Source organism: Maylandia zebra, linkage group LG1 (assembly GCF_041146795.1).
Source record: "Maylandia zebra isolate NMK-2024a linkage group LG1, Mzebra_GT3a, whole genome shotgun sequence".
Taxonomy (NCBI): domain Eukaryota; kingdom Metazoa; phylum Chordata; class Actinopteri; order Cichliformes; family Cichlidae; genus Maylandia; species Maylandia zebra.
This window is the reverse complement of record NC_135167.1, coordinates 30,662,968-30,689,159: the sequence shown is the minus strand read 5'-3', so window position 1 is coordinate 30,689,159 and position 26,192 is coordinate 30,662,968. Positions and strand designations below refer to the sequence as shown.

The window sequence follows — 26,192 nt, the reverse complement described above, 5'->3', positions numbered from 1 at the left end:
AGTGGGAAGAAACCTCTGGCAGAACCCGGCTCAGGGAGGGGCGGCCTTCTGCTGTGACAGGTTAGGGTTGAGGGGAGGAAGACGGGACAAAAGTCATGTTGTGAAAAAGACCCAGAGATTAATAAGATTGACAGTTCCATTATTTTTGTGAGTCTAAACAAATCCAGCATAAAAAAAATTGTGTTGGTACTTTTGTCAATCAGGGAACTCAGGGTTGTTTTATTCCTTGAAGGAATAAATAAAAAAGGATGTAAGTTGTCTTATTACAAGGATGCTAAAGAGGGTGGTGTCAAAATATTGTGGCACTGCTTATATGTAATTTCTGTGTATTTTACACTCTAACTCATTTTAACCCTGTGCCATAACCTTCTACATAACCTGATATGCACCTCTCAAGCAATGTAACTACATGTCAGATTGATGCATACCACAACGACTTGAATGACATGGTTAGGACGTAGCTTTCCAGCAGAAGTCTAAATCAAGCTTTACAAGCCAAGACTGGAGCCTAGCGCAAACTTATTATACAGACTAGCCCCACTCTGACACCAGCCCATTGGTAATTTTTATTACACTGTATTGCCCAATCAAGTCTCTTAACACAACCCTCCCTTACCTCGCTTGTGCACCCTGTAGAATTTGTTTTAGTGTGGAAGATATGGCTGATAAAGATGGAAACAAAAGCAAAAAGGTGGAGCTGAAAAGCTAAAAGAGCATATTAAAGCATATGTTGAGCATATGTTTTATAGAAAATGATGCTGGACATTAAACAAAATATGGAGTACTTAAAATGAGCTCAATCTGAAACATATGAAGCAGTAATATTAATTACTTTAACATCGATTGGGAATGTATTTCTGCAGAATAATTACTTTCACTTTTGATATCTTATGGAAAATTTTCCAATAATGCAATTCTATGTCTACTGAGGTTTTTTCATTGTGGTTTATTGCATCATTTCTTAAAGGAATGATTTGAAAAGTTACCAAAACACTAGTCGTTTTCGGTTAATAATAAATAATTTTGGTAACATAGTAGATATTTATTCAACTAAAAAAATTATTAATATTTTGTAATTCTTCAGCCAGGAAGAAGTGCGGAAAGTTGAAGATGTCCATATACAGTTTAACTTGTTAAATTGCTGAATAGGGCAGGAAGATGTTATGTGTGTGAGAGAGAAACAGAGTGTGAGCGGGGCAGGAGAGGGGGTCATCTTTGCAACCTATCTATCCATCCATCCATAATTGGATCTTCTACAGTCACTGTATCAAGACTCCAACATGTCTCAGAGAAAACACCACAAAAAAAAGTCTCCCCTGACTCTCCTCTCTGAGGTGACCAGTTAAATTCCCCAGAAGACGTATTATCCATCTGAAGGGCATTAGCTGAAAGTAAGAAAACCACAATCTAGAGAACAGGGTTCAACAAATGCAAGCAGAGAACATTTAACTAGAGGAGAAGTGCAGACAAATGGAACCCCAAAATAAACACTTGGAAGAAACGCACAATGAATTTCTCATGAACTGACAAGACCAACAAATTAACAATACACAATAACAGCCCAACATTTAGATTATAAATGAAGGCTGGGAAATAATATTTGGATAAGTACGGCAGCAGATTATAGACCTGAGAACAAGAAATAAGAACAAGATAAAACACATAAAGACCTACAGTGTACGCTTCAAAAAATGCACTGGAGAAATCAGGAGTTAGAAGACATGTACAACCAAGTACAACGGAGGAATACAGACACGAGGCAAAGCTAGTACAGGAGGCAAAATAAAAAAAGAACTGAAAGAAAAGCTTGAAGAAAAACAAGCAAAATTAGAAGAACTGTAGAAAAGATGCAAGAAAGTTGAGAGGGGAAACGCAGAAGCAATCGATGACATAAAAAACCTCAGCGCTCCAGGAACAGTGACTGAAAAAGAAGAAAAAAAACGCTTCTGCTTTTTCAAAAGGAAGGATTCTCCTGCTTTCTCACTTGATCATGAGGAGGCGTAGTCTCGTCTTCCTCCACCTTTTCTCTCCCCTTCCTCTCCGATCATCTCTCTGTTGGTCTCCCCTCCTTCTTCATCATTTTTCACCCTCACACCCCAACCAGTCACGGCAGTTGACTGTCCCTTCCTGAGCCTGGTTCTGTCAGAGGTTTCTTCCTATTTAAAGGGAGGTTTTCCTCCCCACTGTCACCTAGTGCTTGCTCAGGGGGAATTGTTGGGCTTTTCTCTCCTATCTCTTTCCTTCTTTTTATTTGTGTTTTTCATTTTTTTTCATTGAGAACACAGGGTAGGGAGATAGGAGGAAAAAATAAAGACAAATGAATCTTTTTTTTCTTACATGGATCAAATCAATGTCTTCATTCAAGAATAATTTAAGAAATCAATGCCAAAATTACACATCTCCAAGTCTTAAAGACAATCCTAAACCAAATAGAAACAGCTCTGCACTGGACTACACCCCCTGTAACTAGGGCCCCTGAAAATAAGCCACTATAACTAGTCTCTATCATGACCTAGCACACAGTAGTCCTTTAAGCTGCATACCAGATACTACTCACCAATCCCACCATATTAAACTCTGCAGCTTCACTCACAAAAGACGGGCTACATCTGCCAAAACATGCAATAAACATACTGAACTTTTTGCCTGTATTCTGCACTTGTGTTCACGTCCAGCCTTCTTCCACGACAGATTCTTTAGTGCTTTTGCAGGTATCAGGTTAGATAGAAATGATTTTTAGACAGTTGTTCCATCACACTTCAGCAATAGGAAAACATCAGTTAATCTAAATTTCCATAATCTAGAAATTTGAAGTCCCTACTCAAGAAATCTCTGTATCACAATCTCTTTATGACTGCGCATGGATAAAGGAAGATAGTCTAGGTGTAGCATAGACAGCATGAGCTAGAAAATGAATAAGTTGATTAAGTTAATCTTATTCAAGTAAGAGCAACCTTTTTAAAGGGTAAATTTAACTTGATAAAAACTTCAGCGTATAGGGATGTGCATTTTGTTTTTTGCAGAAGTCAAAACCAACCTTCAAAATCTTTGTAAAGAGGACAGTGCTAACCAGTGGTCAATGTTACATGTACAGTATAAGTCTAGAAGATCACAATTTATCTCAGTTCCCCAGTGAAATGGAAAATCCCACCAAACACATAAAAAAACCTCACATAAACAAAAACAAGTGTCCCAAAGCTGAACTAATGATTTATTTTGTACATCTACATGTACAGCATTTTCAGGAAAACGCGTGTACTAATGCAAAGTGGTTACAAAAATAAAGCACATTCTTACGTAAATATGACATGACAGAAAAACTACACTTACAAATGCTGATTAAGAAAATAAGGGACCATCTCACTTGAACGTCTTTCTGTCATTGTTAGACAAGTTTCTCAAAACAAAAAAGAATGGTTAGCAATCTGCACAAGTTCTGTTCAGTGCTTTATATGTGCACACTTGTACATGTCAGTCACTCTCATGGTTCTAGACAAATCTCTGGAGCAGTTCCCAGTGGTTTCCTTTAGGCCTCCACGTCTGACAAAATAGGACCAAATATATACTCTTGAAGAAACTGACATAAACATAACTATCATATGTGTCACTGTAGAAAATACTACCAAAGCAGAGGTTACATTTTCACACCCTGCGCTCACTGTAACAACTTATATCATTTTGTAACGCCTCTGACAAGCTTGTAACCTTGTCAAATCTGCCTCTATCATCTAATACGTAATCTATGATATACTGTTTGAATGTGCTAATACTCCTGGTACATGGCCCCAGTTATCAATAGTGTTTGTTTGATAATATCAAAAAAACCTCTTGAAATAGAACAATTCATTTTAGTGCATCAAAACATTATCTGACATGCATCAATCTGTTAGTGTGGAATGACTCACATATGCCTATCTTCTAATGTAAACTGTAGGCAATGCTACCTTGGGACAGTACCTCCATGTTAAAATAAACAAGAGACATAAATATATATCCCACTGACAGGACGGTGAGTTTTACAGACACTCGTGTCCCTGTTAATCTCTGCTGGATTCTTGCTTTATACCATCTTAAATCAGAAACATAAACAAGGCAATATACCAGAGAAATGCTGTGGAAATGTGGCGCTTATCATACTGAAGTACTGTACAAGATAAGAGAAGACGATGTCATTAAAAAGACAAAAGAAAAAAAACGGACGGAAGTTTCTTGTGTGTTTCAAAATTGTCCTCTCAGTTCCTGCTTATAGAGGTAAAGTGTTCAAAAAGGCAGTCGGGGTCTTTAAAGAGTCTCCCTCTTCATCAAGCTATCGCTTTCGCCTCAGGCAGGAATGCCTCCCAAAACTTTATGAGCTGGAAAACAATCAGAGTGAGAAGAAGACAAAAAGACTATTAAAACATTTTTTTAACAGTAAGATGTTAATCGTTACCGAAGTTTAATAGCCATGTTCGTTATCCTCACAAATACTTGTACATGTTGGATATGATGCTTAATATAGTTAAGTGATTACCCGCTGTTGGGACTGCAGCATTGCTTCCAGGTATTTGATTATCTGGCTCTTGAAGTCCTTGGCTTTCTCTTTCTGAAAACACAAGAGTTGTCACATCTAAGGTTCAAGCCGGCTGTAGGAATTTCTGGCAGAACTTCCCCTGTTTCTGAGGTCAAAAGGAGCTGAAATCCAGCAACTTTATTGTGAAGAACAACCCACTGTAGCTTTTGGCTTTCATCAGCTTTCACAGTCCCCTAACATCATTTATTATTACCTGCTCTGTTCTCACATTCATATGAATCAGTGCAATCTGAAGCACTGAATCTGAAGAATGTCAAGAAAAGTGCAGGGATGAAGTGCATGTTTGAAATCAACTATCTTGAGTTCACAATGAAGTTGCTTGTGCTACTGGAAAAACCGTAAGTGTTCACCAGGTCAAATAGATACAGTAGCACTCTTAACATTCCAGCAGTGACAAAATGAGACACAATCATTCTACTTTGATACTAACTTTTGGTGACACATTAAAAGAAACCCTTCCCAACATACCTCAAACCTGAGAACCTCCTTGCGTACAGTCATGCCAATTCTGTCAAAATCTCTCTCGTACTGAGTAACCCTCGCCTCCCACTGACGACACAAAGGGAGAAAAAGAAACAAATCACCACAACTTGCAAAAGATGACAAAACACAAGCTAATAAATACAGAGAGACTACAGATGACTGTCGACATTGACGGAAAAGGGTGAAATCCACTCCTCGTAGTGAAATCAAAGAGGTGATTGAAGTGTAGACTTTCAGCTTTAATTCAAGGTATTATACAATAATATTGTCGTAAGAGTTTATACTGGCTCAAAAGCAGTTGCTGGTTTCCTTCGTGAGTTTGAGTTCATGACAAATTGAGGAAAGGTCAGGAATTTGATATCAGTGGTGATGATGCGAGTGAAGGATGCCGTCAACAACAGCTTAGTGGGATGGTAACTGTAGGAGTGGAAAAATAACCAATTCAGTACTTTCCAAAACAGAATGAATAACCTGGGCCCTGTTTCAGGAAGTCGGTTTAGAAAACTCAGAGTGAAAAACGATACTCAGGGTTGAGTAACCCCGAACTGTCCAACTCGGAATATTCGGTTTCAGAAAGGCTGATAACAAGTAGTTCAGTCAACGCGGAGTTGCTTTAACCCCAAGTGAAGCGTTCGCACGAGGATACATAAAGCCCTGATTAGTGGAGCACAGATTAAGCGAGTCACCATGGAGACGGAGGGAAAGAAGGCGCGGTCAATGTATTTTACAGCGCTTGAGGCCGAAATTCTGATGGCAGCATATGCCGATAACATGCAAATTTTGCGGAAAAAAAGTAACACAGCCTCAGCTGCAAAAGAAAGAGAGCATGCATGGCAAAACATAGCCGACAGAGTCGATGCGTGAGTGTTAATTTAAACATTGATCTAGGGATTTCCACCCATTTAACACGTTATTTTATTATATTTTATTTTGTATTTTATACATTTGATTTTGTGATGTGATGTGAGCGCAGGTGCAACCCAACAGGCCCCAAACGTTCCTGGCAGCAAGTAAAAATGAAATATAAAAATATAGTCCAAACAGGTAAGGTGTAATTGTATTATGAGCCATAGTGCTTGGTCTGTTTGTCCCATGTAAATCAATTGCAGTTAGAGGCTACATTAATTTCCCCTCTGTAAGCACTTATTGAAATTATCTGAGCACATTACAAGTACATATTTGCTTACTCTGTATGCTCAAATGTGACCCGTTATAGCCAACAGAAAAAAAAGCGGAGGCCCGAAAAACAGGTGGGGGTCCTCCACCACCACCACTCACATAGCCTGGCCACTTGGCTTCCACATTTGTGATAATGTTGGCAGCATCACATATGATCTTCACAGTGCAGAGAACACAAATTAGCATCCATTACTATAATGAAATAATTTGTTAGTTTGAAATGCTACAGGGAACTATGTACCTGTACATTAATGCTGTGGAAAGACTTCCTGTTCACATAGTCTCCTTCATTTACTGAAGGAGCAATGATTGGAATGTGAGTGCCATCTATACAGCCAATCACGCCTGGGAACCCTGAAAATAAATTTAAAATTTAAGTAGTAGTTCAAGTATCACCACATCATGAATTAAGTTTTGTTCATCCTGCTACCTGCAATTTTGTGGCATCCCTCTTTGATAAATCTTGTGGGTCTATGACCGGGGAACACCACAAACGAGTACAGGAGACGTTTCAGTGCAACTGTAACATTCCTGACTGCCCGACAGACGGTAGCCTTGGAAACGTGCTCAGCGTCACCAATATTATACAGAAAGCTCCCGTTTGCAAAAAACCGAAGTGCAATACAAATAATATGTACAGAACTGAGAGGATGTCCACGATGTGTCACATGAGCAATATTAGGCCTGAGGATGTTATTCAAATAAATTGTAGATTGTGCTGAAAAACGGTAACGTTCACACAGAAAATCATCAGGAAATGATAAAATGTCCAAACGCGCTCTAATCACTCTCTCCCAGCGGAGAGCTCTGCGGAGAATTTGGGCTTCAACATCTGCTGGCTCTTCAAGGAAGGAGCACGCCATGTCTGACACTTCCTACAGTCAGGTTTCTGACAAAGAGGCGGAGAAGGTCAGGGTTAGTTGAAGTAAACCTGCTAGGGGGCAGGTTAGCTTCACGGAGTGTGTCGTCATAGTAACTCACTCAGAATTAATCTAAACTCGCTTTGTGAAACCGAAAACCCAGAGTTTTCGTTAACTCAGGGTATACTTACTCAGAGTTTGCACTAAACCGGCTTCCTGAAATAGGGCCCTGGTGAGCTACCAGCACCAAAAGAATATGACACACAAAGTGAATTTACACACTAAACTGCTTCACAACATTGGGCCAGCAAACAACACTGTAATGGAAGAATCGAACAAAAAAACCCACAAAATGAAACAAGCCAAAAAAACAGATGTATTTTCTAACAGGTCAATGCAACAACTTGTTAAACCCAAGTGTAGCTGACAACCCACACTTCAAATTAAATTCCTTCAGTGTCGTACTGATGTGAAATCAATTCCACTAATGACAACACTCTAACAGATACCAAACTATATTAGTGTTGGAGCAGTTCAATATTAACCAATGTCAGAAATTGGTGAAAAAGCAGCTTCACAGTGCCATCTTACAAAATAATCCACAACCATACAGCAACTTGTTACATGGATTTTCGGTTTGCAGCTTTTTTTGCAATCTTGCTGACAAAAAGAACTAAATAAATGAACAAAATTACTCTTACATCTCCACTTTGATAAGAAGCTGATAATTTAATAAAAGCAAAGAAAAAAAACTAAATGTTTATATATTTGAAGAAGCTGACATGTTGGTAATGGGAGTGTCTCCGAAATCAGAACAAGATGTCAAAGTATTTTAAATGAAACTTTTTTGTTTGGGTTCCTGTAACCTGTTTGTCAAACTGGCCTGATCAACAATCTGCTGCAGGAGAAATTTAAAAAGAAAAGAAAAACCTTTGAAGTTCATTTTGGTGTAAACTAAAGACTTTGAGTGCTGCATTAACTGTGTGCTCACTGCCACTGTTACCTCAGTGATCTCTTCTTTGGCCTGCTGCAGTTTGTCGGGTTTGTTGGCCCACAAGAGCTTGGCCTCGGCCTCTCTCTTCTTTTGGAGTGTACTCTGAGCCTCCTGCCACCTCTGCCACGCCCGCATGCGCTGGTCAAAGCAGCCCTGTGGACATCCATTTTTAGATCAGACGGTGGTAGTAGCAACACCTGATCTTTCCACGAAACACAACAGACAGCTTGTCTGCAGTAAAACTGTGACCTTGCACCACGTTAAAGGTTGGTTACAGATCTAAGGAGAGCCCTTATTGTTGTCGTTACTTCCTCAAGCGGTGCGATTCGAACATAAAGCTGTGCATATCGCATCGCTCACTTGCACAACATTAAATTGCCCTATTCAGACACTTGATCGTACATGTATAGGTTCTTCTGCACTAATGATACTGCCTTCTTTTCTTTTTTTTTAAGATTTTTATGTAAATAACTTCATTCAGTTTATTTAGTTTTACGAGAGAAATGCAACATAAAATACTCAAAAATTACCAACATCAGGAAATTCTCAAATCTTACTTTCTCTGGGATGTCGCCCTCATTTCCCTCAAGAAATATATTTCTTCCCATCTACCCTATCCTATCCACCATCCTAACAGTACAAGTAGAAGGCTTACCCGCACAGCACCCAGCAGGCGGATGTAGTCACCAAGCAGTTCTGCAAAGATGAAGAAGTCACTGGCTGCCTGCTCCTGATGCAGCTGCTCCATCTTGTCCTCCACCTCTGCCAGCTGCGAAAGGGCCCGTGACAGAGCTGTATTGTCCTCAGAGTTCCCAAGCATGGCCAAACTTTTGGCAAACACTGCTGTGTTCCCACATAGCTCTGGTATTAAAGGCAGAAGCAGAAAATATATTCAGACTACTTGTTTCACCCTGAAAGAACTGAAAGACAGTTGGGCTGAAATGTTTTCTTTCCCTAAATTAATTTGATAAACGATGCAAAGAAAAGCTCAAGTCAATAAAAAGCAGGTGAAGCTCACCTTTCCTGTGAATGACAAGGGAGTCAACCACGACATGAAGCTTCCTGAGCTGTTGCTCCTCATTCTCCACCTCCTGGAACTTGTCCTCGAACCACTGAGAGACACAGAATAAACATCAGCAACCTCTTCATTGTGTTTAGAATGGCAGATCTGTTTGATGCCTTCTGCTGGCTCCACAGATCTATCAGGGTCTGTTCCTACTCATCCTTATGCAAATTTACATTTGGAGGCCACATGTGGAACGGTATGTAAAAACTAAACACTTCAGCCCTCTTTTCAGCCCTTACAGTGTCAGACTCATTCATCTTGATGGTCATCTTGTTGACAGCATCTGATGCCTTATTGATCATTTTGAGGAAACCTGCTCCACTCAGTGCTTGGGTGTTCACGGCTCTGGGCAACTGAACATAAAGCATTCCAAGAATTATACATTTAAAATTCAGCAGTGACCAGTCAAGTATTTGTCCCATTCCTACTTTTTATATCTTGAAATACTCACGTCTTCTCTTTCCAAGAACTCACGCACATCAGGATCCTGTAGTAAAGATGGGTGAGACACTACTCTCTGAAGATACCTACATAAAGCACAGTGGCATCAGGGATGAAGTGTGTGAAGCAGAAAATGTAATAAAAAAAACAACAACAAAGAAACTAGACATGACGTTAATAATGTCACTGTGTAAATCATATATGGATCCACACCTCTCCAGAGCTGCTCTTCTCCTCTCCACAAACTCTACTGATGATGGATCATCCATTCCCACCTTCACTTTGGTCATTCCTGTTGAACCAAATGACACGTGTCACACAGCAGGGAGAGAAAAAAAAAGTGCAGAACCAAAGAAAAAAACAAATGCCTGGCACCCACCTACAACACTTTTCTCTGGTGGTAGTGGAATGATGCATCCATGGAGTGACTGCTTGACTGACAGCTTTTCATAAAGGCCCAAGAAGTCACTAAAGCGCCTCCTCACAGAGAAGACCTTACTCCTGAACATGGGCAAGGAAGTCTGGTGGAAGATCAGTGACAGGACATGAGAAAGGCACAACAGCAAAAGCTAGTGAAAGCCACGAATTAACACAAGCTGGATTATATACCCTGGTGGATACTTTGTAGGCCACATATGCATTCATGCCATCCCCTAAAGAGGACAAAAACATCACACAATTAGCTACTATTAATAACATTAGTTTAATCTACAAGATGTAGAAGGTTGTATGATGAAAAAAAAAAGAAAAAAAAAAAGAGACTGACCGATTTTCTCTGGGTTTGTGACAGCAACATCCACATCAAAACTGTCCTTGGCTTCTTCCTCTTCCAGCTACAACCAATAAGAAGACAGCAACACAACTCATACCTTGAACACACCTAAGCCTTTGCAGCGCAAGCATTAGAAAAGCATTCACGCTACTGAGATTCTCACAAGTTCTTAGAGGGCTCAGCCGTGGCCTGTACCTGCTCCAAGGAGGTGGGCTGCATGGCTGCGGGGCTCGGAGTGAATGTGGAGGCATGTCGAGGACCAGAGGGCTCCTTCCGAGCGGAGCTGCTGGACTTGTCTGTGCTCAGTTCTACGTTTGTATCTGGAGAAAGAAAGCCTTTTCATTCATGTTCCAGACTTTTACAGACTGGCTGTCATTTCTTGCTGCAAAAAGTTTCATAAATTCAAATTCAGATTTATTGTGGTAGCTTTTGGTGACCAGCAGCATCTACATCCAGCCTTAAGCCTCTTCTGATGACTGACAGCTTATGTCTACTCATAACTGGATTTTCATTTCAATTTTTTGTGCAGTGTGGTTTGGAGGAAAGGTAACAGATACTATATGAAACTAACCAGAACAAGCTTTGTGAATTTTGTGAGGGAATCTTGATTTCTGGGAAAAATATTCAGGAAAAAGGCAGACATCTCCCAAACTGGGGTCACAGATGCATAAAAATGGTCAGCTAGTAAGCTGTGGTGTTTAAACAGTGCTCAATTGCAGAGGTGGGAAGTAACGAAGTACAAATACTTCATTACTGTAATTAAGTAGAATTTTCAGGTTTCTCGACTTTACTTGAGTAGTTTTTTCCTGACTACTTTTTTACCTTTACGCCTTACATTTTCAAAACAGACTCATTTGGGTAGAGTTATTATTTCGTCACTGCGAAGCTCCAAACATCAAACTGATTTGACCCTAAATAGAAACACGTGGAAGACAACCCTGTTCATTTATTCATCACCAGCGGATGTTGCATAGAAATAGACAAAAGAGGCAAAACTGTGCTATAGTCTGGGATTAAAGTGGGCCAGTGGGTTTTTTTTTTTGCCACAACACCGGAACGACTGCGGGTGTCAGTGAGTTGCAATTGCAGTACTTCAACATCTAGCTGGCCCTACTGAAGACAAAAGGTTTGGCGCACAGTGTATTGCTAGCTGAAGGTCCAGCTGCTGTATTTCAAAGGGAGAGAAAAGAAAGAGCTAACTTCACTCAGAGATGAAAGAAAAGTTGCATAAAAATCATTTGCAGGTTAGTGTATTATAAACAGGTTAGTTTGTTGTACTGTGATAATTTAAAGTAAAGAACAGTGTGTGACAGTGGTCAGAGTTAGGTACATCAAGGGTAGCAGGGAAGAATCTGAAGTTAAACTGATGATGCTTCGGTCATCGAATTCCACCTTCATTCCCCTGTATAGTGTCTAATATGACGACAGCATAAACAGTGTATTGTCAGTGTAGAGGATGGAAATGAGCCAGAACAACTCAAACTTAAACAACTGTTAAATTCAGGTGTGTAAATCCACAAAGAGCAGCTCAGCAGCAGGAGTTATACAGTTCACCTGATCACAGTCTGCATATTAAGAACATCTACTGGAGCTCTCAATAGAAATTATTTTGAGTTGTGTTTCTTTTCCCATATTAAGTCATTACAACTGATTTTAGAGCTCCTGCTGAATCCACTTTAACCTCTTCCCTACTCCCAAAAATTTCTGTTCATCTAGATGTAGCATTTTCAGTATGAGAAACGTTTCCTCACTCATCCAAGTGACCTGCAGTCAGCTGAGACTGAAGAAGTCACTTGGACAAGTGACAAAACTTTTCTCCCCCTAAAAACGCTACGTACAGATGAACAGAATCAACTTTTTGGGATTTCCTTACCTGGATGATTGAGCATGCATCGGACTCTTCCCTACTCATTTTCCTGTTTAGAGTCAAAGCCATCCTCTATACTTTCCCCTTCTCTTCATTGAGATACTTTTATTCTCTTACTTTGAGTACATTTCATACCCTGTACTTTATTACTTTTTCACTTCTACTTGAGTAAAGAAGTTGAATCGGTACATCTTTTCTAACACTAGTATCTACTGCTGTAGTCCATCTGCTTCGAGGTCTTATGTGTTGTGCATGCAGAGATGCTCTTCTGCACACCTTGGCTGTAATGAGTTGACTTGTTATTGCCTTCCTATCAATATGCAGCAGGGTAATTTTCCTCTGATCCGGTCGGATCTGCAGTTTTTGAAATACTCTGAACTTTCTGGCACCAACTACTATGCCACATAAACTTAAATCATCAACATGTTTGCATAATCTTGAGTTGAGTAAAGCAAGCTGTCACCATGCTTGTTTGTTGTTGTTGTAGTATTATGTTATCTGTGCAAGATCGCCATGAAAAATGATACAGTCAAGAGCAAGACGCTGTGGATGCTGCAGAGTCACGAGTGAACTGGCAGATGTTGTCAGGGGGAAGTGTGTCCTCACCAGCAAACAGATCGTTGTCATCGTCGGAGTGAACTCCGTTGGCCTTGGCCGCTGTGCTGCTGGCCGCCTCCTCGCTGAACAGATCTGAAGGCTCCTCGCTGACGCGGTCGGGCTGAGAAACTCCCCGGCTCACAGACACGGGGTTACTCTGCAGACAACCACCACAGAGACGAGCTGTCATTACAGTTTGCAGCCCGTTAGGACAGGGGCTGATAAGCAGGGTGGAGTCATGTGACTAACGGAGCTCACCAAATTTTGATTTATTAATTCTGCTAAAACGATAAGTAAGAGGGGCTTGACTGTGAACGAAGCCAGCGTTTTAATTAACAATTAACCAACGGGAACAGGCCGAACAAGACAAAAGCAGTGATAAAACCTATTACTTGGTAATAAAGAGAGGCCAATTTTAACTCTCAGCCAACTCCGGACACCTTTACAAATCACTTTCGCTGCTTCCAAAGAAAACCTGCCCGTATTTCGCGACTGTCCGTCAAAGCCTCAGCGTTTTGGGATGCCCTGAATGCAGGTCAGTTGAGATATAAAAAAAAATGCAGGCTTTCTGACTCTGACTTAATGCAAACCTAAAAACACACGTCAATTTGTTACTGGTGTCACCGAAGCTGGAACCTACGTTACTAACGAAGATGTCCTCGCCCTCGTCGCTGTCCGCGTCTGCCATGTCACACAATCCCGGCTCTGACTCCTCTGCTGTGGGGAAAGGAGGTGGGTTCCGATCCGAGCTGGCCGCCATATTCCCTGTTGTGAGCGCAACTGGCGTCCCGGAAGTGAAGGGGGGGCCGGCGGTTGAGCGGCTGCAGCGACACCTGCCGGTCACTTGGTCACATTACAGCCTCGGAAACCACTGCACGTTGTAACCCAAGAGAAACAGTGTCTTTGATTTCAGATTGCAGATTTTTGCTGAGAGTGTGCTTCTTAGACAAATATCTAAACACCCCCCCCCCCCCAAAACAAACAAACAAACAAACAAACAAAATTTCCAAACTGTTTGCTTATTTGGCACCGTGAACAATGTCTAGAGCGCATATGTCAAAATATGTAATTTTATGTTCCTCGCAAAAGTTTGTGCATGACCGTTAAAGTTTACTTAAAGTTTACTGTATGCGGCTTAAAAGCGCATGCTGACCGTAAACTACATCTCCCACAATGCATTTCGATTGTTTGAACCTCAATGCCCATGGTACCAGGAGCTAGAGGGACATGAGGTACCGCCAGATCTGTTATTTGATTATAGACATGTGTGGTATCCACAGAAACGTCAAAGACCAAAGACCACCAAAAAAGCAAAAACGGCTTAACGATTAACAAGCAGCTAAACAGATTCCGCAAAAAGATGTAAACACAAAGCCCGGATCTCACCTATACAGGATATGCCCATAGGGTGTGAAAAGCTGACATCCCACAGATTCCGAAACGGCAGGTTTTGTCACCCTCCAACCAAAACTCACTGAACCAGCAGCAAAACAAGACCACTACACTTCACGTTTGAAAAACACTGTAATGAATTTCCACTTACTTTGCCTGCCTTGTTTCCACCCATAAATTCGCACTTCCTTCACAGCACCATCTCTCAGTGTGCTTCAAGACCATAGTTTCCCAAGAAAATTCTCTATTTTCTGCCTTATTTGCTTGCTTATTACGCACCAATCTTCCGTTGTATACAGTGTTGTCGGTCGCTGCCCTCACCACCGCCCCACACACACACACACACAAATTATATCTGACAAGAAAGCCTAATTTCTACAGTTCAGCACCAAAGAAATTTCAACTTTCAAAATTTATACCAAATTGCGAAACGCTTAGCTATGTCTGTAATAAAACCTCTGTAACGTTGTGAAAAACAGAAGTTTGTTTTTCCACTTTCTACTATAGAAATCTGTTTTTTTATGACTACAGTTTTAAAACAACAACAACCACACAACAAGGAGAGTCTGGGCAATAAGCTACCAGAAAGTCTCTTGTAATTGTACACATTTATATCTTACAATTTAAGTCCAAAGAGTCATGCTGACAGAGTTCTTTCTTTGTCACAGAAGCTTTCTTTAACATGTAGAAAAACAGTTAAATGTGTGACTTCTTTACATTGACAGAAAGGGCAGTTTCACTGGTCCTGCCGCTTAAGATCCAAGTGGGCTGTATGTGGCCCGCAATGTAAAATTAGTTTGACACTCCTGGTCTACATTCAGGTGACATGATTTTACCTGTTCAAAGGTGTAATTCCCATAGGAGTGCACTTACCACGTGACCGCTGATGATCAAATGTCAGTGTTATGTGGCTAGATCAGAGGGCAAAAACTGAACTTATTAACCTGAAGGTTGGGTGTTTGTACTGAACTGTTGCATTAGACTGTTTTAGTAGTAGTGAAGCAGTAGCAGGAGACTGTCAGGCAGGTGGTGTTCTGCAATTCAGGGCACTTTGTTTCTTAAATGTCTAGAACAGGGATGTAAAAGTCATTTTACATTACGGGCCACATGCAACCCACTTTGATGTTAAGTGGGCTGGACATGTTAAACTCACCTTTGTGTCAGCGTGCAATTTCAACAATATATCTCAGTTTTTATACATGATATAGAAAAGTTACTGTACAGACAGCTCATTGCACAGACTTTTCTGTAATTATAAAACAAAGCTTTTGTTAATTTACAGGAAATAACCTGTTTTTTTCTTTTACCTTATGAATACTCATGAGTGAGGTCTTCATTCGCAGCAATGCTATAAAAAACTATTAAAATACAGTTAAAAGTCTAAAACCTCGGCGTCCTTCACTTGTTCCAAAGCTATACAGTGGGCTGAACCCGAGCCTTTGTTGGGCCGATTTTGGCCCCCACCCTCATGTTTGACATCTTGATCTAGACTATATAATATTTATCTGGTCTGAGATGAACATAGACAAACTCAAATGTCGGCTTTTCGCACCCTATGGGCATATCCTGTAGACAAGATATCACAGTTTACAACTCTTTGAGTAAAGTATTTTTAGCCTATATATTTTCTTTTTAGTGGGTCATTTTTCTACATGTCTTTGCCAGATCGTAATATTTCCCAATACCTAGTTTATGCACACTCTTACAAATGCGTTTTATACTGGCTTTGCACGCTTGGACTGTCCTCTCAGTGGAGATCAAAACAAGTAGTTTTATTTTGCTTTTTTTGTTTTGCTGCGAATGCTGCAGAAAACAGCAAAAAGCATGACTAATAGACATGTTTTTTTAAGTAAAATCCACAGCTTTAAAAATGCAAAAATAGAGAAATTTCATCATAACTGCACTGACTGTGGAAAAAATGACTTTCCGTCAGCTGACCTCACATACAGGATGTTGTCACGTCTATAGATGGAAGAATTTTTGTCACGTGTACATAGATTCAGGTTCACACTGTGAATAAAACCCAAATGTTTTTCCCTATCATGTGAGGTGAATCCATCTCATAATAAACACATGATAGAGTACAAACTGACATAGGCAGTCCTTTTCTATGGATTGTTAAATTTATGAGGTGAAATGACAGCTGCCCTGCTTTTTTAATGAAGGATTTCAATGTTGTAAATCAAGCCTGAATAGCAATCTTTGACCTGTCGTTTACCGAAAGATATATAAAGCCCAAGGTTAGAGACTCTTCGGTGTTCGCTCATCTCTGGAGTATGTATGTATACCAATGATGCCTGTCGGGCGTCATGTCTGATGAAAAGAAGACGAGCAGACACGGTTACTTTGTTAGTATTCATAATTGTTTGTATACACAATGTATAGGAGCACCAATAAAAAAAACATCTTTTTTTTCCTCTTTTTTTTGTCCAAACATTTTTTCCGACATTTTTTAAAAAGCCACAGATTTTTTTTCTCCATTTCTACAGAAAGCAAAGAAAGCTCTGTACATGAACAAGCAACAACAGAATTCCTCATCGTGAGCTGCAGAGTATAAACCGCCTGGCCGCTCAATCCATATCATCTCTGAAGCAAAAAACAAAAATAATAATAATAATAAACATTAAAAAAAAAAAGAAAAAAAAAAGACCAGCTGCCTGCTGCTTACCTAGGACACTACGTTACACAAACAGCTTTCGATATTTAAAACACAAGATATGTAAGAAATGTACTTTCCAAAAATTGTGAAAAAGTGCAATACAGGTTCAACTGTTTACAACTCAATAGATTATTTCCCAAATGGAGTCCGCTCCTCTTTCTCCCACTTTTGTCCGTCAACCCCCACCCTGGTCCCTCCCGACGTGCCGCCCCACAAAAACTTGTTCCTTGTTTGTATCCATAGTTAAAATCTCTTACAGTTATATTGACATTCATGACGATGTACATGTATGAGAAACATGGTATTCACAAAAGTAGAGCAAATTACTATGATCGCAAATGACAAGTTTCTTTGGGTAAGAGAGTAATGAAAAACTAGTTTCTTTTTTTTTTCTCCTTTTTTTTAAATATTGGATTTGTGTATAGAACAAGCTTCGTTTTTTTCTTCATACAAAACCATGTAAAAAAAACAAAACAAATTGGGAGTCCCCTTCAAAAAGGCCAACATCTTTGCATCTGATAACATCTGTAGAAGAACCACGGTGATGGAAAAACAGCAAACACACTCCTGCGCTGCCGGGGATCGGGGATGCACGCACACACACGTGGTTCAGCAGTACAGATGCTTGAAACCAAATATTGTTTTTTTGGAAAAACAACACACATTCGACTTAACTTCTGGTATAAAACACAACTCGACTGTTGCTGTAGATGTTTTTTTTTGTAATTTAGGTGGGGTGGGGGACCAGCGCCCTGAGTCCTCGGTACCCCTGACCTGCGAGGAGATCCTGTCAAGTCCCACTGAACGATGAAGAAGCAGCTGCCGATGGTGACAGCTGAGTGACACCATCCACGCAGAGCAGAGTCATCTCCACGGCGCCGACATACCTGCGCGTTGGTAAGGTTTTTTTTTGTTTGTTTTTGTTTTGTTTTTTTTTTAAACGGAGCTCCCGTGACAAACCAAAAACTGGAAAACACTTTCATGTACAAAGGGTGGCAACGCGACCTCAGAGAAGAATGTACTGTAGAAACGCACCAGGTCTCTCTCTCCTCTGCTGATATGAAAAACTGAGCTTCAGGACTCATTCATTATCCCACTTCCATCCCAAATAATAATAATAATAATAATAATAATAATAATAAAAATAATGAAATGATGGGAAACATTAAAAACATCAACAAACAAACAAAAAAACATATGTACATGTTTATAAGGATATTTATGTAAAAAATAATACAATAACATAAAAAAAACCAATGAAAAGTCATATGACACGTGGGTAAAAGACAAAAGAAAAGTTGATGAATAATGTAGGCTTGGTAAAGAGGAGGAGGCTGAAATCCAACGTTCACTTCACTGAAACTGTCCAATAGATATACAAAATGCACAAAGAAAACACTAATCAAACAAACACTGTGTGTAGACTGTGCCGCATGAGCACCATACATCAAAAACCAGCATATTTTTTGGACTTGACACTGAATCAATCGTCTCAAGCGAGAGTGTTCGGCACCGAAAAACAAACAAACCAACAAAAAAAAATGACTACCATTTTTGCTGAGGAAAAAAAAAAAATTCACAATCTTCCGGTTGAAAGCGACCAATGTTTGTTTGTTTTTATTTTTCCTTTTTAAAAGTTCATAGTCTCTGAGAATGGTTCTTCATATAAAGATGAAGTTGTCTCACTTTTTCTTCCCTCACATGGCAATCTCCTTCCTGAGACTGAGCAAGGTAAGCCGGGGAAAAAAGGAAAAAGTAATTCCTACGTTTCAGTCTGGAAGTTTTGTTTTTCTCTGCAGGGGGAGACGCGAGAGTTTTTTTTTCTTTTTCGTGGGGATGAGAAGCCATTTTGTGTCCAGCAGCCTCTGGCTCCGAAGGTTTTGTTGATTTGTTTTGTATTGTTTGGTTGTGTTTTTTTCTTTAGGGTGTGTGACTTTCTGTATGTGTGTGTGGGGGGTGACAGAGAGTGTGTGGTTGTGTGTGTGTCTGTCTGTGTGTGGTGTTTTGGTGCAAGTGCATGCTCATGGCGCTGTGGTGATGGCGTTCAGGTCCTTCATCAGGCCCTCGAGGTGGGCCATCTCCTCGGTCAGCTCGTCGGGCTCGTAGCTCTGGGGGAGAGGAACAGGGTTACTGCGGGGGGCGGGGGAGGGGCAGGGGGGGAGGGAGGCAAGCACCTGGAAGGAGGGAAGGAAGAGAGCAGAGGAAAGGAAAGGAGAGGAGAGGATCAGTCAGGGATCTTTCACAGAGGACAGGGAGGAGTTTGGCAAAGGGGGCGCATGGGTGAGGTGAGCTGGAGGGGGGGGGGGGCTGGGTGGATCAATGAAACTGAAGGGTCGGAAAAGGACAAAAACAGAAAGAGGCAGCAGACAAAAGCATGACGTCGAGGAAAAAAACCAAGAGAAGCCAACACCAACATACGGTCAACAGCCAATCAAGGCAGAGAGAAGGTTCAATGGCAAAAAATTAAAAATCATTCCAGTTATGGGTTTGTTTGTTTGTTTTTTTTGTTAAGATCGGTAGTTAACGGTTAAATGAAATGACCAAAGGAGAGCCGACAACGCCACAAAAAAAAGAGAAAGTAAAAACATGGTGAGATTGAATTTGGAAAGAATACAAAAAAAGAAAAACAGAGAGAGAGAGAGAACAAACAGAAAATGTGGTTAAAACCAATGTTCAGCTGAAAGTAACTGTATCATCCAGTGCCCAAAGTAAACCTGACATGGATTTGGAAGGAATGTGATTGGTATCATTTAAAAAAAACAACCCAAAAGAAGCAGCAAAAATAATATCAAATATTCACCACCATCATCAGGCCTACCAAAAAAAAAATCAGACTGCCTTACTACAAGCAGCCAGTGTGGGGCGCTGTACTCACGCTGTCTACATCTTCTAGCATCTTGCTGGTCTCTGGTACATCGGGGGCGTTGGGCACGGTGACCACCATCGGTGTTCGTGTCCTTCCTAGTGTTCCGATGGAGGCTGTTTTCACAACATGCGGGTGAGTGGGAGGCCCTGAGTGAAGAAAGGTCACACGAAAATACTACACTCAGTGAACGCAACACACACCAGTGCTTTAAAAAAATTTTTTTTTCAGCTCGCAAAGACTTTTTAAGAGCTAGTTAGAAAAATTCTGATTCAACTCTGTTTAGCTTGGTGGGTGTCAGTGATATGAGGGCTCACCGGTCTGAGCGAGCAGGGGAGTGCTGGGCAGGGCGGGAGACTCATAGGATGGGTGGCTGGAGGCTGGGATTGCAGGTACAGCGAAGCTCTTGAGAGGGTGGGCGTGGGCATGCGGGTGAGCTGAGCGGAGTGGGGGCAGGTTGCTGGAGTAGCTAGGCTCCTCCTCTGTGGTGGTGGAGCCGTGGTAGCTGCCCTCTGGGTCAGCCAGGATCTCTGAGGGGCAGGAGGCTTGGGAGGAGGCGGTGGCAGGAGGGGCGGGCTCAGAGCTGGGAGTATTCCTCACAGACTCTGGAGAGGAGGCAGCAGGTGGGGACAGTCAGAATACGGGTTTGCAGGATTAAAACATTTTTCGGCATGCCAGTGCCTGCCAACCGGCTTGTAGAAAGTTACCAAGAAAATGTCATAATTAATAATTAAAGCTGGAATTTTAGGCTTTCATTTTTGGGTTTGCTGTCGCCAATCTAAATATCTGTCATGGAACTTTCTATTTGTGAGTCTGTACACGAGAAGCTGAGAAACCTGTCTTATTTAGAATCCTGTAAATATACATATGAACTCAGGTTTCAGTTCATCCTATCCCAGTGGTCTTTTCTTTGCGTTTACATCTCACAGTATCCCAGTTCTATAGCAATATCCAGGTTCCTCAAAACATGAATAAGAGCATGCAAACATCTTAAGTGTTAAAAAAATAAAATAAAAAGAAACTAGGAAAATAATTTCAAAAGCTCAGTAGCAATAAAAAGCAAACATCTTAACATTTCTGAAGCTGCAACTTGTGGTCTACCTTTATAAATGACTTCAGGTCAGTTGAACACCAGTTCAGCCTTCTATTTTTCTTTCACTATAACTAGTTATTTGTGCATTATACTGCCAAAAGTATTCACTCACACATCCAGATCAGTTCAGGTGTTCCAATCACTTCTGTGGTCACAGGTGTATAAAATCAAGCACCTATACATGAAGACTTCTTCTACACACATTTGTGAAAGAGTGGGCAGCTCTCAGGAGCTCAGTCGTAGGTACTGTGATAGGGTGCCACCTGTGCAAGTCCAATCGTGAAATTTCATCGCTGCGAAATATTCTACAGTCAACTGTGCTACTATAAAAATATGGAAATGATTAGACATGGTACAGACCTCCAAACTTCATGTGACTTTCAGATTAGCTCGAAAACAGTGTGTAGAGAGCTTCGTGGAATGGGTTTCCATGGCCAGGAGAACGGTACTTGTCTAACTGCATTGTGCCAAGTGTAAAGTTTGGTGGAGTGGGGATTATGGTGTGCGGTTGTATTTTTTAGGAGTTGGGCTCAGCCCCTCAGTTCCAGTGAAAGGAACTCTTAATACTTCGACATACAAAGCTATTTTGTACCATTTCATACTCCTGACTTTTTTGGAACAGTTTGGGGACGGCCCCTTCCTGTTCCTGTTCCCTTCCTGCAACATGACTGCGCACCAGCGCATAAAGCCCAAAAAGACATGGATGAGAACTTGACTGCCCTGCACAGAGTCCTGACCTCAACCCCACAGAACACCTTTAGGATGAATTAGAGCAGAGACTGCAAGTCAGGTCTTCTCATATAACAGTGTCCGACCTCACAAATGATCTTCTGGAAGAAGAAACACTCCTAAACCTTTTCGAAAGCCTTCCCAGAAGAGTTGAAGCTGCAATAGGGTGGAGCAACAATATATTAAATCCTATGCATTAAGAAGCTCATATCCATGTGAAGGCAGACGTGTGAATACTTTTGGCAATATAGTGTATCCGACTGCATTCCCTTGTTTATCTTGGTAAAGAGCACAGCCAGTATGTTAGGAAGGAAAGCAACAGTGGTTAGTAACACTATGGAGAACTCAAATATGAACATAAGGTGGTAGCGGCATGGGAATGAATAAGCAAATGACAAATCTGTGAGTGGTTATGACATAAGGTAAGAGTGCCCTTGTCCTCTTTGTTATTCCTCGTGCTGTCCAGCAGGGGGCAGTGTCTCACCTGTGGAGTCCACCCTGTCTAGATGAGAGATGGGGGTGCAGGTGTGCGGGCGTGGGTACCCGCTGCCCTGGTGGTAGAGGTAGCTGCGTGTCGCCGACGACAGGCTGCCCATGTGATAATAGTGGTGATGGTTATCGAGGGAATGGATGGGGTGAGCGCTAATCACGGCTGTGAATGGAAATGGACATGAATACACGGACACACAAACACAACAAGATGTTTAACCAACTGGTGATGAGGATGATGACGATGAGATGTACACATGCAGTTTTCTGTGACACACACACACTTCAATATTCTCTGTCAGCTTAGTCACTAAACCAAAAAATCCCCAGAAACATTAACATGTCACGAGAAGCATGAAATGTTTTCTAATTAGACAACCACAAGGAACATTTGGAAGTTGTTAACTTAAGACTTTGTGTGCTCTAGTTTCATATTGTTTTGTGAGGAGTTTCCAAATCGACTGCACAAACACACACACACACGCACACACTTACGCTGAGGCGGCTGCGCATCAAAAGGCATCATCATTTTAGGCCTCATCCCTCGTCGGCCTGCTAGTGTAGACATGCTGTCCTCTGATTCGTGGCCTAAAAGGTACGGTGGACACCAGCCAATCAGAAAGAGCTGCTACCCTATTGATTGTCGTTTTTTTCCCCCCTTTTATTAACGATCCGTCTGATCTCAGGATCCTTAATCAATGCACTAATTGGGTTTTGATTGTATCTTTAAATGTCACAGTTACATTGAGTAGCTTTACTGTACTTGCAGAAACCTGCATCATGACGAGTAATGGGCAGCATGTATGAAAAGCATGAAATGTTTTGCATGATAATCACGGGAAAACAACAGAAATTGAACAGGTGTTGACTCATGACACAAAAACCTCTTCAGGACTCCTCCAGCAACCTCCTGAAAGCAAACCTGAGGATATTACCTCATTCCTACCTGAAAATCATCGTTTTTTTAAGTCACACTCTTAAAATGTAGTTTTCTGTCTGCAGCCAAACTAGAGAGGTCTACTCAATGTTATTATGCATGTAAGCTCAGGCAGCAAGGGTGGCATTTCGCTTTCATCCCTTTTCCCAAAACATCACATTTTAAGTCTCCGCCTTGAGCAAGACTGACCACGGTAGGAGTTGCGCCTCTGCTGCAGGTGGGGGTTGCTCTCCAATCCGCTGTCAGCAGGGGTGATGTCCTGTGAGGTGCGGGGAATGGGGGTTTCAGTCATGACTGGGTTGGGGTCTGGCGACTTGTCCATGGGTTTAAGCTCCAGCCTCTCGTGGTGAATCCAAAGATCGGGTGGCTTCAGGTCTTTGGAGTTCCCCTTGTATTTGTGAGAGCCGTTGGAAGATTTTGAGGCAGCCCGCTTTCTATCAGAGAGAACACAGAGCTGTTAGCGACAGCAGCAAAACAGTCAAAGATACTGGAGGGAGCTGATCTGTAGGTTAATAAAACAGAGTGAGAAGATCTATATTACAAAGAGACAGAAAGAGAGCATGCGATGTAAAAGCGGGACAGTGCGTCTTACTTTTTCTGGTGGGATGTGGTGCGCCGCGTGCACAGGAAAGCCCCCACTACCACCACTATGATGGTGAAGGCTCCCACTGAGATGATTATGACAATGACCAGGATATGATTTTCCCCATCTTTAATTCCTCGGCAAGAGAAAATCAAAGTTAGAGTGCAAACTTTTACGCATTAATGTCTGTATGAACTTCAACAGAAAAAAAAATTCAATGCAAGATCAGAATAAATAGTTTTAAATTTGTACTGAAACAAATATGAGGCTATAGTTACTTATAAGTCACGTCTAAGTGATAAATTATTAGTCTATGATCATTTCTAAGAGTTGGTTGAGTTACATTGTTCAGTCGTGGGGACACTTTTGGGAAACTTTGTCCAGGTTACAGCACGACTGTAGTGTCTGACAACATGACAACTGAGCATGAGCACTAAATAAGGCAGGAGGAATTATAATCTTACTTGGTGGAACAGGGTCCCGTGGAGGTTGGTTTCCTGAAGGTCCCATCTTTGGTGTGAGATTTGAGGCTGAATCAAGATAGGTGAAAAACAAAAAGTCATTCTAATGGTCTTTTCTATCACCACATAGAGCCTGTCAAATGTTTATTATCTTAAAAACTACACAAGCACAGTCACACGGACTAAGTTTTTCTTTCCTTCTTTCTTTTTTTTTAAAAAATTGGCGTAGAAGATGGTCCTTGGAAAAAGAGAAACATTAGGGGGTGCGGTCCAGCAGTGATAAAGTGTGGAGAGCGAGTTTACCTTGGTCATTAGCCATTTTGTCAGAGGACTCAGCTTAACAGGCCAAGGGAGAGCAGAGAGGGAGAGACAATAAAAAGCAAAAAAGTGGTTAGCTGAAAACAGCAGCGAGGGAGACAGAAATAAAGTGAGAGATGGGGATTGTGAGGAGGAGGAAGAGAGGGGCAAAACTATAGGAAGGAAAACCAGTAGGAAAACCAGACAGCAGCCAAACAGAGTATGCTAGAAACAACCAGACTGACATTAGAGGAAAGTATATTGAAAAACATATACAGAAGTTAAAACACACACTGATATATATAATACCTTCCTACAGTCAACACACACTGACTTTATGCCCTAAATATTAGCATTCTCTAAAAAGAGTGGATGCTTATGAAATATATTCAGCTAAAACCTAAATCAGCCGTAAGAAGCAGAAACAAACTGAACCTACAATATTCTTTACAACATTTGCTTAGCAGACTCATCAGTTAGCAGCCCAAGCCAAATTAATCAAGAAGGTTTGAAAAGCATCCTTGTTATAGCTCACGAGTTTCACGCAGCAATAGAAAAAGTGCTCAAAGGTGTTTGGAATAAAATGTATTTAAGCTTATATGATGTGTTGAATGTTCTATGGAAAAAATCCATCTGTAATTTAAATCACATCACATAAATACGCCGGTGCAATCCGAGGACGGTCACTGTGTCTGAGAAAACAAAAATCTTGAAGGCCCATTTGTTGATTTTTAGACAGCTGAGGGCAGAGTAACACCACGACTAACCCAAAGCCCTGACATAACGGCAGCTATGGAAGCTGTGTACTGTGTATATGTTAGCCAAGAGCTGCCTATTTACACATGCATAAAGCTACGTGATGACTAAACATCTCACAGTCCTCATTTCTTTTTGTTAGAGAGCTTAAACGTCTATTTAACCGATGGACCTTTGACTTTGTTTAACAGTCTGTAAATGCTGCCATGTGAAAAACGTGCGTCACATAAACTTACTTTTTGGAGTGCGGAACTGCACGGGCTCAGACATGGGGCCCATGCCTTTTGAGTTTCGGGCCTGAATCTTGAAGTAGTAGGTGGTGTCCAGCGTTAGCTCCTGGATCTGGTGAGTCAGACGATTGCCCACCACTGGTTCGATAACCCAGTCGTGGACCACGGCGTTTACATCTGTACTGTAGTAGATGATATAGCCTACAAAAGAAGACGCCAAGAACAACGAGCAATTGTTTAAAATGTAGTTTTAAAGTAAGATCATGGATATTGTTTTTATTCTTAAGAGCCCCAACAGGAGAGCATGAGTGATGCATTTACATACTTTTCTGAAAGATATCTACTTTTACAGAAAAAATATCAGTCTGCAGCTGGGTGATCAGACAGCTCCCAGACATATTCACAATCTGCACATCAATTCTTCACCTAAATGTGAGTCCATTGCAGTGCAGAGATGCTACAAAATGGTCAAAATAATAAGTAGTGAGAAATCTGTGTGAAGGACAAGAGAGGCTTTGGGGCTCACCAGTGATTTTTCCATTGGCCTCAGAGGGAGGCTGCCAGTTGACAATTATGGTGCGTGGTTTGTTCTCTTTGCTCACCACAGTCACATCCTTCGGGGCGGAGCTGGGAGCTGTGACAGGGATGGAGACGAGACATTGTTCGAGCTGATGAGAAGGTTAAATAACACACATGCACATGTTCCTACTACTAACTTTCATTTCAGGATATAAATAAAATGTGGAAAGTTTTATGCTGATAGTATTCCCCCTGGACTAAAAAGCTACAGTTTTTATATACTATACTTGTGTGTGTGTGTGGGTGTGTTGATGATGCACACGCACACAATAGCATCCATTTCCTCAGCTGTGAG

The 26,192-nt window shown here is 41.2% G+C and overlaps 2 protein-coding genes across 14 annotated transcripts in view; both read right to left on the bottom strand.

Annotated features, from left to right (window-relative positions):
• Positions 1-3,193: 3,193 nt before the first annotated feature.
• On the bottom strand, positions 3,194-13,629 carry LOC101478515 (sorting nexin-1). The gene is made up of 15 exons (XM_004558005.4): positions 13,470-13,629; positions 12,839-12,986; positions 10,561-10,685; positions 10,360-10,426; positions 10,203-10,246; positions 9,973-10,114; positions 9,807-9,885; positions 9,604-9,679; positions 9,392-9,505; positions 9,105-9,198; positions 8,742-8,947; positions 8,096-8,239; positions 5,039-5,119; positions 4,511-4,582; positions 3,194-4,352 (listed from the first exon to the last, which is right to left on the bottom strand). The coding sequence occupies exons 1-15, from the start codon at positions 13,587-13,589 to the stop codon at positions 4,302-4,304; spliced, it is 1,563 nt and encodes a 520-aa protein (XP_004558062.1). The 5' UTR covers positions 13,590-13,629; the 3' UTR covers positions 3,194-4,301.
• A 2,933-nt stretch (positions 13,630-16,562) lies between these two features.
• neo1a (neogenin 1a) overlaps positions 16,563-26,192 on the bottom strand; it is a 162,251-nt gene continuing 152,621 nt past the window's right edge. For 4 of the 13 annotated variants that reach the window (XM_004557994.6, XM_076884780.1, XM_076884787.1 and 1 more), the window contains exons 19-29: positions 25,845-25,952; positions 25,325-25,519; positions 24,339-24,371; positions 24,039-24,104; positions 23,584-23,710; positions 23,181-23,425; positions 22,550-22,642; positions 22,050-22,217; positions 20,061-20,348; positions 19,756-19,892; positions 16,563-19,054 (exon numbers count right to left, since the gene is read on the bottom strand). In XM_004557994.6, the coding sequence (XP_004558051.3) occupies positions 18,902-19,054; positions 19,756-19,892; positions 20,061-20,348; positions 22,050-22,217; positions 22,550-22,642; positions 23,181-23,425; positions 23,584-23,710; positions 24,039-24,104; positions 24,339-24,371; positions 25,325-25,519; positions 25,845-25,952 (1,613 nt within the window). In that variant the 3' untranslated portion in view covers positions 16,563-18,901. The other 9 variants (XM_004557998.6, XM_004558004.6, XM_076884767.1 and 6 more) reach the window with 8 other exon arrangements.